The 13333-nt window shown below is 33.6% G+C and overlaps 1 protein-coding gene and 1 long non-coding RNA gene across 8 annotated transcripts in view; one reads left to right on the top strand and one right to left on the bottom strand.

The window, feature by feature from the left end:
* Positions 1-13333, top strand: part of MIB1 (mindbomb E3 ubiquitin protein ligase 1) — a 112887-nt gene that overhangs the window by 67283 nt on the left and 32271 nt on the right. The window contains exon 12 of the mRNA XM_029922235.1: positions 1145-1296. Coding sequence (XP_029778095.1) covers positions 1145-1296 — 152 coding nt within the window. The remainder of the gene's footprint in view (positions 1-1144; positions 1297-13333) is intronic.
* Positions 10649-12935, bottom strand: LOC115277837. Of its 7 annotated transcripts, none has more exons than XR_003902538.1 (3): positions 12673-12935; positions 12157-12327; positions 10649-11023 (listed from the first exon to the last, which is right to left on the bottom strand). It is a non-coding gene; the product is annotated as an uncharacterized LOC115277837 (long non-coding RNA). The 7 variants fall into 7 exon arrangements; XR_003902542.1 differs by having other exon boundaries at positions 12157-12276; XR_003902541.1 differs by having other exon boundaries at positions 12157-12273.

The following is a 13333-nucleotide window of genomic DNA, read 5'->3' as shown; positions in this document are numbered from 1 at the left end:
CATGTGTATTTAGGAATTTGTCCATTTCCTCTGTGTTGTCCAGTTTGTTGGCATATAATGTTTCATAGTAATCTCTGATGGTTGCTTGTATTTCTAAGGGATTGGTTGTAATAGATCCTTTTTCATTCATGATTTTGTCTATCTGGATGCTCTCTCATTTCTTCCTGAGGATATAGTTTCTATAATGACTATCCAGTGGTGCAATTACAGTGTGAAAGCAGCCATTGATAATACATAAGTGACTGTGTGTGTCTGTGTTCCAATAAAACAATTTACAAAAACAGGTGGCAGGCTGGATGTAGCAATTGTGGTATATGCCATAGGTATGATTTCATATTTATGAAACTATGAGATGAATGAGGTCTAAATTATCCATTTATGCAGATAACTGATAATGAATAATAACTCACTAAGTCCATTAACTAATGAGAAAAATAGTCACCTTGAAAAAAAAGACTCCTAAATTTTCTTTTACATTTGTTTCTATTTTGATTAACTAACTGCTCTTCTGCCCTTTGCAAACATTTAGATTAATAATTTTCCCCCATGACTACACTATATATTCAGCTGGGGAACTCAGAAAAACTAATGGTTGGGTCTCATTCCTAGAGATTCTGGTTTAGTTGGTCTGGAGAACAACCTGGGTATCTATCTTTTTAATAGCTTCCCTACAGATTCTAAATGTGCAGTCAAGGTTGAGAACTACTGATTTTTAATTTATTGCTATAGCACAAGACCCTGCTATATAGCACACCAACACTCGTGTGAGTTTGTTTTGAATCTTAAGGCATAACAATCACTGGTAGGAATGGGTATAACCGGCTGTTTTAAACTAATGAATTTTGGAGGCAGCTTTTTCATCTCATTATTTTTTAGCTGAATCATACATGAAGGTACTTTTAAAATTTTATTTTTCCTTTTCTTTGGTAGGCTGTGTGTTCATTGTATTTTTCATCTAGGTTGAGTATGAGTTTATTTAATATAATAAGACTAATATTTCTTGCCTGCATTTTAAAACTTAACATAGGATGTTTTATTGATGGTTTTTAGATATGGCTTCTGTTTAGTAGTTCAGTATATGTATTAATGTTACATAGGATGTTTAGTTCAAGAACTAATGAAAGTCTCTTTAAATTAAAAAAAGGATTCTGAAGGTGATACCCCTCTTCATGATGCAATAAGTAAGAAACGTGATGACATTCTGGCAGTTCTTCTAGAAGCTGGAGCAGATGTTACCATTACAAATAATAATGGATTTAATGCTCTACACCATGCTGCATTAAGAGGGAATCCCAGGTAAAGATCTCACCTTTTACTGTTTTATGTACAGTTTAAAAATATTTTGCTAGTGCTAGTTCTCTTTTTCTGATACTGATGAGGAAATAAGGACTTATTTTAGTATTTGATAAATCATTTTAAGGTCTGTAGAAATTATGTCTTCACTAGTAGTTTTATATTATATTTTGGTTGTTAAGCTAATACAAGTGGGTGCCTGTGTATCTCAGTCATTAAGCATCTGACTTCGGCTCAGATCATGATCTCACAGTTGGTGAGTTTGAGTCCCACATTTGGTGAGCTTGAGCCCTGCTTCCAGTAAAAAAGGAGCCCTGGATGAGCCCAGATTTATTCTCTCTCTGTCTCTGTCTCTCTGTCCCTTTTCCCCCACCTCTTCCCTCTCTCTCTCTTTCTTTCTGTCCCCCTTCCATCCCTCCCTTGGGGGATTCTCTCTTTCTCTCTGCCCCTCAGTGATTTGCACCTCCCCTAAAAACAAATAAAACTAATACAAGTATTATGAAATGGTTACTGAAATATATATTAGGTATGGATATAAAGTATCAAGAATACTTGCTTATATCTAAAGAATTAATTAAAATTTCATTTTGCAATTTATGTCTCTTTAAGATCATAAGTTGCGAACAACTTAACCTCTAGAAGCATTTTAGAAAATTCTGTATTAGAGGTCTTCTGTTTATAGTTGAATTAAGCCTGCACTTCTTTACTGAAGGAGCTGTTCAGTTTGAAGTTTATTCTGACAATTTAATCTATCCGAAATTATAACTGATATATAACATTTTTAGTTTCAGTTGTATGACATGATAGTTTGATATGTATTTATATTATAAAGTGATTATCATGATAAATCTGGTTAATATCCTTTACCACATGTGGTTACAGATGTTTTTTTCCTGTGATAAGAACTTTTAAGATTCTCACTTAAAACTTTTAAATAATACAATATGGTATTACTAACTATATTACATCCCTCTGAATTCTTATCCTCTGATTCCACATGGCATTTTTATATTGTGTTTCCTTGTAGTTTTTTTTAGTTTTTGGCTTCTTAGGATTACCACTAGAGGGTGAGCACAGAGAACAAAAGGATTTTACTGCTTATTGCCTATTGGTACTCTTAATAAGGGGTATATAATGTATGATGAAACAAATGACCATATTTTAAATCATGTTTTGATTTGTTTTTCAAATTACAAATATTTGAACATTTTGCATTGGCATTGTGAAGGAGACAAAATGGTATGTTCCTTGCCTTTTGAGTAGAAGATGATGATAGTACTCCTCACAGGCAAGGCCTCTACTAAGTGGTTTATGTGCATTATCTCCTTTAGTCCTTTCAACAGCTTTTTAAGGCGGGTGTTAATATCTTCTCTTTGTAGAAAAGAATATTAAGTTTATAAAGAGATGAAATTACTTATTCAAGATCTACTGATCAGTGGAGTAGCTAGAATTTGAGCAAGAATCTGACCTAAGGATCATAGCTCTTAACCCCTTGTATTACTTTTTCTGTATTATGTGTATATGAGGCAAGACTGAAACACATGGACAATGAATGATTTAACTAAGAATGTATTAATACATCACTCCCTTCCTGCCTCTTTGCTTAGGGTTATCTTTGATACACTGTCACTAATTCTCAACTTCATTTAGTTCTCAAATTCTATTTATTTTACCCAGCTTTCCAATCTATTCCATTTTTCCTATTCGCATTGTTGCTGATCTAATCAAGTACTTACCACTTTTACTTAAACAGTATCTTTCTAATTGTTCTTTCTGATTTCAGTCTTATCTCTAATTGAACTTTTGTCTTACTACCAACTTAACCATTCTAAAGACATGGGTATAATTGCTCCCCTTCCCTGTTCCCAAATCTTCATTAGCTTCCTGTTGTACATAGAATAAAATTTGTATACCTTGAACTTGGCCTTCAACTCATTTGTGATGTGTCCTAAACCTGTCTTTCTACCTTCATCTCCCACTAAGTCCCTCTTTCCATCTTGCCCTTCAGCTTTATAATGCTATACCCTTATTCGAAAACAGTTTGTCTACTTTCTTCATTTATTTAAGCATTTCCTTTAGTGAGAGTGCCCTCATCCTCCATCTTGATCTTCATGATCTTTTCCTTCAGAGCTCCTAGATCACATCATTGAAATTTTTTGCCCTACACTAACTTGTTCTTTGTTCTTATTTTATTGCATCTTATGTCTGTTAGTGTGGCATTTCTATATTTCTTTCTGTTAAAATTGTGGGCATCCCTATGCATCGGTAGATTTCCAACAATGCTTTGACTATGATAGGGACTTAATAAATGTTAGTCTTAATTTGACAATCAGGATAGTGCTAGGTATCACTAGATGTTATATGATTAATTACAGAATCTGTAGAGAAACCCTTAGGTATCAAACAGAGCAATTATTTCAGATTAAAATGGTGGAAAAAAAGATTTTATTGAGGGTATTTAGGTTATATTAAATCATAAAGTTTAAGAGAAACTATAAATTGAAATGTTTAAGAAATGAGTGACTTTTAAATATTTCGAATTGTTTCATTTTACTGGGGGTTGGGTAGTATATTTCATAATGCTAATGAGCCTATACAAGGAGGACAGCGTATACTATTTAACATTTCTTCAATTCTTATATAAATTTTGAGATTTCCCCTGAAAATTTGTAACAGTGACTCTTCCAACCAAATAATTGGTGTCAGGTAACATTTAAAAAAAGGGGGAAAGGCCATTTTTATTCTGCAATAAAGCGGTGCTTTAGTTAAAACAACATAACTTTTTTTATTCCTATTTCTTTATGGTATTTCATGCAGTTGTGACTCTAGATTGCCAGATAAAGAGCATGATTCTTTTTTTTTTTAAGAGGTGGTTGCAGGGAACGGGAGATGGAGTGAGAGAATCTTAAGCAAGTCACGTGGGGCTCCATCTCAGGACTGTGAGGTCATGACCTGAGCTGAAATCAAGAGTCTAATGCTTAACTGATTGAGCCACCCAGGCGCCCCCCAAAGAGTATGATTTCACTTGGACACTGAAGAGTATCAGAAGATGACACAACTTAGTATCAATTGAAATTACAAATTGAAGTTGTTTTGAGGGGTTTTTTTTCATATCAAAGTTTTTATTCTTAAAATTTGTTTTTCTTTCCTTGGGCTGGTCACTGATGTCAGAAGACAGAATGAACCATTTTGGTGTACTCAGAATCTTTGTTAAAAGTCTTTGGCCTTGGGGCGCCTGGGTGGTTCAGTCACTTAAGTGTCTGACTTTGGTTCAGGTCATGATCTCACGGTTTGCGAGTTTGAGCCCTGCGTCGGACTCTGTGCTGACAGCTCACACCCTGGAGCCTGCTTCAGATTCTGTGTCTTCCTCTCTCTCTGCCTCTCCACCACTCATGCTCTATGTCTCTGTCTTAAAATAAAAACACATTAAAAAAAACAATCTTAGAAGTCTTTGGCCTTAAATTTATTTAAGGAAACCAGATATAGTAAATTATTATTTCCATAAATTAGTATTTTTGAATAAAAGATTAGATATGATTAGCATGTGTCAACATTTTCCCCCTTTCTTGTAAGGGTTTATAATTTATATGACTTAATGAATCTTTTACCTTGAATTAAAATATTTTTCTTTGCAATTTTTATTTTATAGTTATACTTTTTTGTATATACTTGGCTTAATTGTTGGACTTTGTTCATAGTCAGTTTTAATTGCAATTGATGGTACTTTAGTTCAGTTCTTAGCTAATTTGAGGTTTTTCTTTTATTAGAATATATATATCATTTCTGCAGTCAGTTATTTACGTCATTGTGAATGTAATCTAATACTGGCATGAATAATTATTTCAATTTATTATGGTTAGTAATATGGAAAAGCTTCCAAAATGTTTTATGTGCATGTATATACACATGGGATTTAAGTAGCATTCTATTCCTTAGCTTTGCCTTTAGTAAGCAGTAGTGATTTTTCAGCAATAAGCTAATATCACAGTAGAGTTAATTATTGGTTGTGCTTTTAAAAAAGAAAATGTGACTTTCCTGGTTATCAAAATATGTCTAGATGTCATAATTTTGTAGAATATACTTTGAAATCTGGATTTCAAAGTTCCAGATCAATGTAGATTCTAGATTTCAAAGCTAATCTTGATGTTTCGTCATGGTATAACAGTAACTGAAATAAAGACATTCAGAGAGTTATAAAGCCATTTCTTTTCTTTCAGAATTGTGGGAGACCATATAAGTTTTTACTCTAAGACACTGAGTATTTTAGTGTCCTGGTTTATAAAATTTGGACCAGTGTAGAGTAGCGGTTACAATGTGTCTTAATATAGCATTTTTAAAAATTCAGGAATCTTTAAGAACAATGCTGTGTTTTTATTTTTTATGGAGGTATTTTGCAGAGAGTTTAGCCATATTATCTTTTTTTACATACGGGTGAAATTTCAGATTTAAATGAAGAACAGAAATCATTTCTGTTGTTGAAAATGAAAACTAAATTTCTTCGAATTAGTATACTTAGGTACTTTCTGTGAAGGTGTTGCAATTTGAGCTGCCTTTAAGTTTTTAGAACTCCTTCTCAGGCATGAAAATAAATTAGCAATATTCTCTGCAGAGCTGGCCAAAAACCAGCCAGGTGTTTTGGAGGTACTGATACAGATAGATATTTTGGAGGCACTGTTAATAGTATTATGAAGTTGCCTTACATAGTGTTACTTACACATTTTTCTTTAATGTAAGTTGAGTGTGAGAAATAACAGTAAAATATGAATGGACCACATGATGTAATAATCTTGTGTTTTCAAGTTAATGCTAAGATTATTTTACAGGCATTATTTAACTTTTTAAATTCTGAAATAAGGTCTGGTAAATGAGACTGGGTTGAATATATGAAGATTTGGTAACCCAAACCATATCTTTGTGTTGAATATTTTTCTTTTTTTATAAACTTTGAACATGCTGTGTGCTATATGTAAAAAGTAATACTGAGAGTATTATTAAATGAGACATTACTTATAGTATGTCCATTTTCTCTTAGGTGTGCTATGCGTCCTCTCTCAAACACTGTGTGCCTTGTAATACATAAATATATTCAATGAAAGAATTGTAATGTGATTAATATGAGCAGGAAGGCTTGAATCAAGTGATTATATATATATATATATATATATATATATATATATATATATATATATTTACACACACACACACACACACACACACACACACACTTTGCCTCTGTTCTTTTAAGGGATGATCTTCATTTTGGAATCGAGGAGTGGTCTCTTGAGGATTGTGCGAACATGCAGATTTTTAAACTACTACTTGGCCTTCATTACTGAAATGCTTGTTTCCATGTATTAAGGAATGTTACACTATCTATGGTTGTATTGCTGTCAATAAGAAAACCAGAGAGATGTTGGATAACTTGTCATTTTTCTCTTCCTTGATTTTCTCTCCAGTGAGACAGAGAGGCTTTTGTATGTTTATTGTTTTTGAAGGACAAAGAAGAGTGAGGAGAGTCCTAGGATGTTATTATTAGAAGAGGTCTTTGCTTTACAACTGAGGAAACAAGTATGGAGAGTTGAAATATCTACACAGTAAAAAGACATGATACTTGGCATTTTCTTTCTTTTCTGAGGGTTAAAAACTTGTTTTGGGATTGGAGAGCTAGATACTGCACAAGATATTCTGCAGTATCATCTCCTTTTTCCCCCTAACCTAACAATATTCAGGTAAATAGCAATAAAATTAAATGTTAATCCTATAAAAGATAGTGACCCAGCATTTCTAGAATATTATTATATTTAATGTTCTATTTTTTAAAATTTAGAATATGTGCATGTCCATGAGAATCACACTGTAGTGTCCCATTATGGTTTCAGGTACGTTTTGGGTGACCTTCCCAATTCTTCCTTTGAAGGAAGTTCCATTTCTTTTCCTATGCAGCATAGGCTATATTTCTTTACTGTTTCTTTTCTGAAGGATAAGAAATTTAAGACCGAGAGACAGTAAATAAGTAAAATTATTTTATTTATTTGCCATCTTTAAGTTGTCCACACATTTTTCATAAAACATTTTATAAACATTATTAAACCACTATGGTTCTTCCACGGAGAATTAACAATAACAAATTATTTGATTGAAACCATAAACCAAATAATTTAACTAAGCTGAAATTAGTTTACATGTGATTGATATTGATAAGTGAAAACGTTGGTTGTCCTGTAGTAATCAATGCATAGCTACAGCTGGTTGAAGGGGACCAAATCCATTGAAGAGGCGATTTGGTTCCATTTTACCAGCTCTAGCAAAGCATTGCAGTGCTGCTAGTTTGGGATACAAAACAGCTGAGCTGCGTTTTATTTGTATAATTATGGTTATGAACTTTCTGCAAGTGTTAGAGATTCTCCTATCAGTACTTCAGTCAGTGCATTTAAACTTTTCTATCTTGAAGGCATTTTTCCTACTAGTTCCTACTTGAAAGGAGAAGTCTTTGCCCTTTAATGTTTTGTTGATGCATTATCAGTGTACACCTTTGTGTAATTCTTAAATGTAGACAATAACCTGTTTTTAAAACCAACAGCATTTAAAGGAACAGATAGACCTTGATGTTTTTCAGAGTACTATTTTATACTTTATCTGTCAGCACTGAACCAAGTGAGTAAGCTAGTAGGTTAGGGAAGAGCACTAAAGTCATACCTTTCTACTGTGGCTGCTGTATTTAGTATTATACTTGAGGACTAATAGCAAGCTGCTGACAGAGAGGGGATGGAGGAATATGAGTGGCCTTAAGAAAGTACCTCTGCCCTTCGGTTTATAAATAGATCAGATGTGTAGTCACTGTATTGCTTGGGCTTGTGTTGAAAGGTACTACCGTGCATGCCAGCTTTTTTCTTTGTTTTTGCTTATGTAGTGTTACTAATCATAGGTTAGTAATGTAACCCGTTTTCAGGTCTGTTTCCCCTACTGAAATCTCCATCATTTTGAGTACAGATGCCCAGTTACTTCTATTAACAGCTTAGTAATACATTGACTTTTGGTGTATAGCTATAATCAGTGAATTTGAGTATTAAAATCTGCCATGTAAATAATACTTTGAATGTCAGTACAACAGATTTTTACTATAATGTGATTTCAGTGTTGCATATCAATATCAGGGAGGGGATATCTTCTGAAATATACTTGCAAAAATAAGTTTGAGAAATTATAGTTTGCCTATAAAGTAATTAAGTACGTTCAGTGAAGTGCAGAGTAAAGAAACAGTTACTGTTTTGAACTAAACCGGGAGAAGTTCAATACTAATTCAGGCAATAGTTAAACAATTCTCATATTAAGTATATTCTGCATCGGTTGGTGAGTTTCATGCTGCTGGTGAAATTAATGTAACTACAATTCTTTCCATTTATTCTAATAGAAATGAAAAGGTGTCAAATTGCTTAGACTTAAGTGCTGAAGATAGCAATAAAACTGGCTTCTATTTTTACTGGTTATATGGGAGCTGTTTAGCAGATCCAGTTGCTCAAGTGTGCTTTTGGATGGCAGTGCAGTTTCATATACTGGCCATATCGGGACAAGGAGAGGCCATGGCATTTGATAATGTCAGCATCTGTTATCCCTGTCAGAGAGACAGTTGAAATGTTTGAGTTACACCAGTGTCAGCAGATGCCCAGAGTTTACTATGTACTCAGTTAAAAATGAACAGCTGATCTAAGTGATGGATGTGACATTTTAGAGTGATTGAAAATACTCTTAGATATGTTAAGCTAAACTTGTAAGCACTAGAATCAGTATATAATCATACTTTTTAAAATGAATAACAGATGCGGTCATTTATTTTTTCCAAGGATCGTGTTCTCTTAATATTATAGCAATGAAAGTCTTAGTCTCTGGGCTATTTAAAAATAATTAATAAAATGTTGTATACCTATAGAATAATGAATACAATTGTTCATTATAAAGCATGAATGTAGTAATACCTTTTGAGTAGTTTTATAGAGGAACCTGTATTTTTGAGATATATATTTTCAGTTTTAACTGTAGGTAACATAGCCATTTCTATTCAGCTTGTAACATGTAAAAATTTTTTATTTTAAACATCATTTTGCTTTTTATACATGTCTGAATATTGCAGTTGGCATGATAACATGTAGTAAGAAATGATTAGAATAAATGAATATAAATATTAGTATTTTTTCTAAGTCTGTCATTGTAGCTTGAAACAGTTACTGCTTATAAAGTATTACCAGCAGCTTATATTATTTATGATTTTATTAATAGTTGTATAAAATAAATTTTGTATAAAATACAAAAGAAGTGTTTTGATATCTCCAACATACTGTAAATAGTGGACCTATCATGCTTGTAAAAAATAAATTGTGGTTGCATAGTACCAGTCAAAGATGATTATTCTGTCTGTGTAAATTGATTTCTTAACTATAGTGTTTTCATTTTATGTGCCCCTTTGGAATAAGCAAATTCAAGGAAAGTATAGATAATAAATTAATTTCTTTTTATTATTGGCAATCTATTGCCAATTTGCCCTGTTAACTTATAGTTGTGTCCCAGAATGTGTCATTTTTCCTGCACAAATTTTATGTTTTAATTTATTCTAAGTAATAATTTAGCATTTAAAGTGAAGACTGGGTTAAGGACCTGATTAACTTGGTGATTAACACCACCACTTTTTTTTTGAGCGTGGAATGTATTACTTAAAAGATAGTCTTTTAGCCTCCAAAAAAGAAAGTCTAAAATGACAAAACTTGCTTTAGGAATTCCTATAATATTAACAGACTATAAATTTATCAAAATATCAAGAGCAGTTGAAATGTAATGGAGTAAGCTTTTGTTGTATCTTGTTTTTCGTAACAAATCAATTGATCCTAGTAATGTGATATTATATACTTCAATTGAGGTTGAATTGTGGAGACAGGAAATGGGTCATGTGTATCCCTCATTCATTTGTGTTAGGAATATTCATTTCTTTTCTGTATTCAAATTTTAATCATGTGCATACTTAATTTAAAAAATGTGAAAGGTAGTAACTTAAAAGATTTAAAAGGAATTTCATCATAATTTTAAATTTTCTTTAAACTCTTTTTCCTTCACAAAATAGAAATCTTAGCAGCATTTCATTTCCATCTAAAAGCAGTAGGCACGTCATAATGGTGTTAGTATTGCCAAAGGTCATCTCTTTGATACTCAGTTAATTTACCGTATGAAGGTCATTCACATAGAAAGAAGCAAAGGATTCTTTTAGCCGCAGTTTAGTTCCCTCTTGGCAGTTTGTTGCCTACCAAAAATACATACTTCTTTACATTCCATAGCATTGTATGTTCATATGGGTACATAAAGAAGTATGTACTCTGAGTAGGTTTTACTAAGTTGTTAGCTGTAAAAACATGATATGTTTTATTTTCCCATTTGTTAGTAAAACATTGAGCTTACTGATGGCAGTGGTAGATCATTTGCAGAGACTGTCAAAGACTATAACAGATTTACCTGAATCATAACATTAGTGCCATTTATGGTTCCTTGTTCTTGGTAGATATAGACACATCTAAACACTAACCAGTTATCTGTTGAACTTTGTCCTGGTCTGGTTGTTTTTGCAAGAGATTCATAGAATCAGTGGAGTTTTCGTAGAGTATATTTCAGAAATTGGGAAGATCAGCCTAGTGTTTCTTTATAGTCTTCAGAGCGAATTTCTTCTTACTTTGTAGTTTGCTTCTAGATCCTACAAGTAGATAGTAATGAATTCAGTACAAATTCTTTTTACAAACTAGATACTACAAACTAGATACTGTTCAAAACTTAACCAGTTAACTAATTAATACTTCTTCTGATATTGACTCAAATGTTGAAAGAACAGGAAGAAAACTAGAACTCTTTTGAGTGTGAGTGAACTGCATTTTTAAAGTTCATGAATTTTTTGTTAGTTTTCTTAAAATAAGGTCACAGATAAGAATTCATGATTATTTAAAAACTTCTTTGATATTCCTTTGTCTTTATTAATTACTTACCTGAATTTTTCATTTTGGTGCTTTGAGTTGAATAGCCATTCAGATAGATGTATAAATATCTAATTTTGATGAGTTCAGTTCTTTTTGATTCTTTTTTTTTTTTTTTAATATAAAGGAAAACTACCAGAACACTCAACTTTTCTAAAGTCTCACTTGAAAGAATTGAAAGATGTTATCCTATGAGCACTTGGGTTTGAGCTTGATCATTTAGCTTAAAAAGACATTATAGTTGGTGAGTTGCCTTTAATTATTGTGGTATTCGGAGGTTAATTTAAAAGAACACCATAAGACGTGTTCATATTTGGGGAGGCAGGGAAAGCAGAATTTCTGCAGCCTGTGATAAAGAGCAAGTGCAGCTCCTGGAGAGCAAGTCAGAACAGAGCAGTAGATGGTCCTGCTCCACAGCGATTTCAGCAGTGCAGCATAGAACTGACCATGCACGGTCTGATTTATTTTTGTGACCAGCCGTAAGTGAGCATTAAAAAGTATTTTGTGATCTACCAAGTCTCTTGGTTGACTAAACCTTGAAATTGACAGTTAATAGTAAAGGTAGCCTACTTTGCAGGCAGGGTGCAATTTACTAAGGATGCAAAATCATCATTTAATCTGAAACAAGAAAGATTCAGTGTTTAGTAAAGTGAGTGACAGTTACGGATTTGTACATTTTTGAGATCAAAAATTATCTGTCAAGATATTTGAACAGCATTCCTTTGTACAGTACATAAACTGTCTACTTGAACTGTGAAGTTAGGCAATGCCCAGATAGAGTTAACAATAGAAACATGCATTGAGCCAGTAATAGGTAAGCAATATCCTTAAAAGTGCAGGCCTCAGTGTGCTCTGTTACCTGGTAAGCTTAGGTGCCATGCAGCATTTGCAGGAGGAAGAGAGACGGTGGCCTGAAGAGTCGCAGCAGCAGCCATCTCATCTTGCTTGTTCCTTCACTCGGTTCGCTGATTCAGCACTTCTTTTCAAGAGCCGAGAAAAGGGGGCCGTATCAGTGAATACAGAACCTCACCTTTTAAGATACATTTGAAAAACAAATGAACAAACAAACAAACAAAAAAGCTTTCTCCTCTCCCTTAAAAAACGCAATAAAATTGAATCACAGTTGGCCATTTGATTTGCAATGTCATATTCCCAGTATTGCACACATAGGAGTACCTTGTATTTGCTGCACAGAAAGTTAAGCAACCAAGGAAGGTTGCTATAAGGCCAAGAAAATGAACCTCGCTTATTTTTCAGATGAAATGCTTCAGAAGAGGGGAGAAAGTTGCAGAGAAAGTTGATTTTATAATCTAAAAAAGACAAAAAAACAAAAACCAAAACACACCTCACTCCCCCCAAGTAACTAAACATTCACCCTATTTTCCTTTGCCCACCAGAATACATTGGGTTCTTCTGACTTCTCAGGAAATAATTCTGTATCTTTCTTGCTGTGAAGTTTTTTGTTTGTTTGGTTATTTTTGTTTTTTGTTTTTTAGTTTCCCAGATTAATTGGTAGATCTGTATTGAAGCCACCTTGTCATATCCAGAGGTCAAGTCTGCAAGCAAGGTCAGGACTTCCACATGGTCACTACAGAGGTTAACTTATATTCTTCCCTCAGTGGCCACGGGCTAAACTGTTACAGCTTTATAGGCAGCTAAGCATTTGAAACATGCACTCGCAGGCAAACAGGCTCTCTTGTGCCTCTGTCTTCCCTGACCATATTTAGTCAACCATAGCAAAAAATAGTCTCTCAGCTGTCGATTGTCGATCCAGAAGCTGAGGAAGCCTCTATCTTGCTCTCTGCCTATTGATTGTTCATCCTGCGGTCCAAACACGGCTTTGCCATTTGTTCTGCCCCCCCCCCCTTTTTTTTAAAAAGCACTGCCAAATAAAGCGGTCTCTCATGTTTCCACTTACATTTCCCAGATTTTCACTGAGCTTGCGCTGAGACTAGGAAAGCCTGATGCGGCTGTCACTATACTTAGAAGCACTGAAGAGAAAAAAGGAAAGAGGAAAAATATTACTCTGGTTAGTT

The sequence above is a fragment of the Suricata suricatta genome, chromosome 14 (genome assembly GCF_006229205.1).
Source record: "Suricata suricatta isolate VVHF042 chromosome 14, meerkat_22Aug2017_6uvM2_HiC, whole genome shotgun sequence".
In the NCBI taxonomy this organism is placed as follows: domain Eukaryota; kingdom Metazoa; phylum Chordata; class Mammalia; order Carnivora; family Herpestidae; genus Suricata; species Suricata suricatta.
The sequence above is the reverse complement of the archived record's forward strand: the minus strand, read 5'-3'. Positions and strand labels throughout refer to the sequence as shown.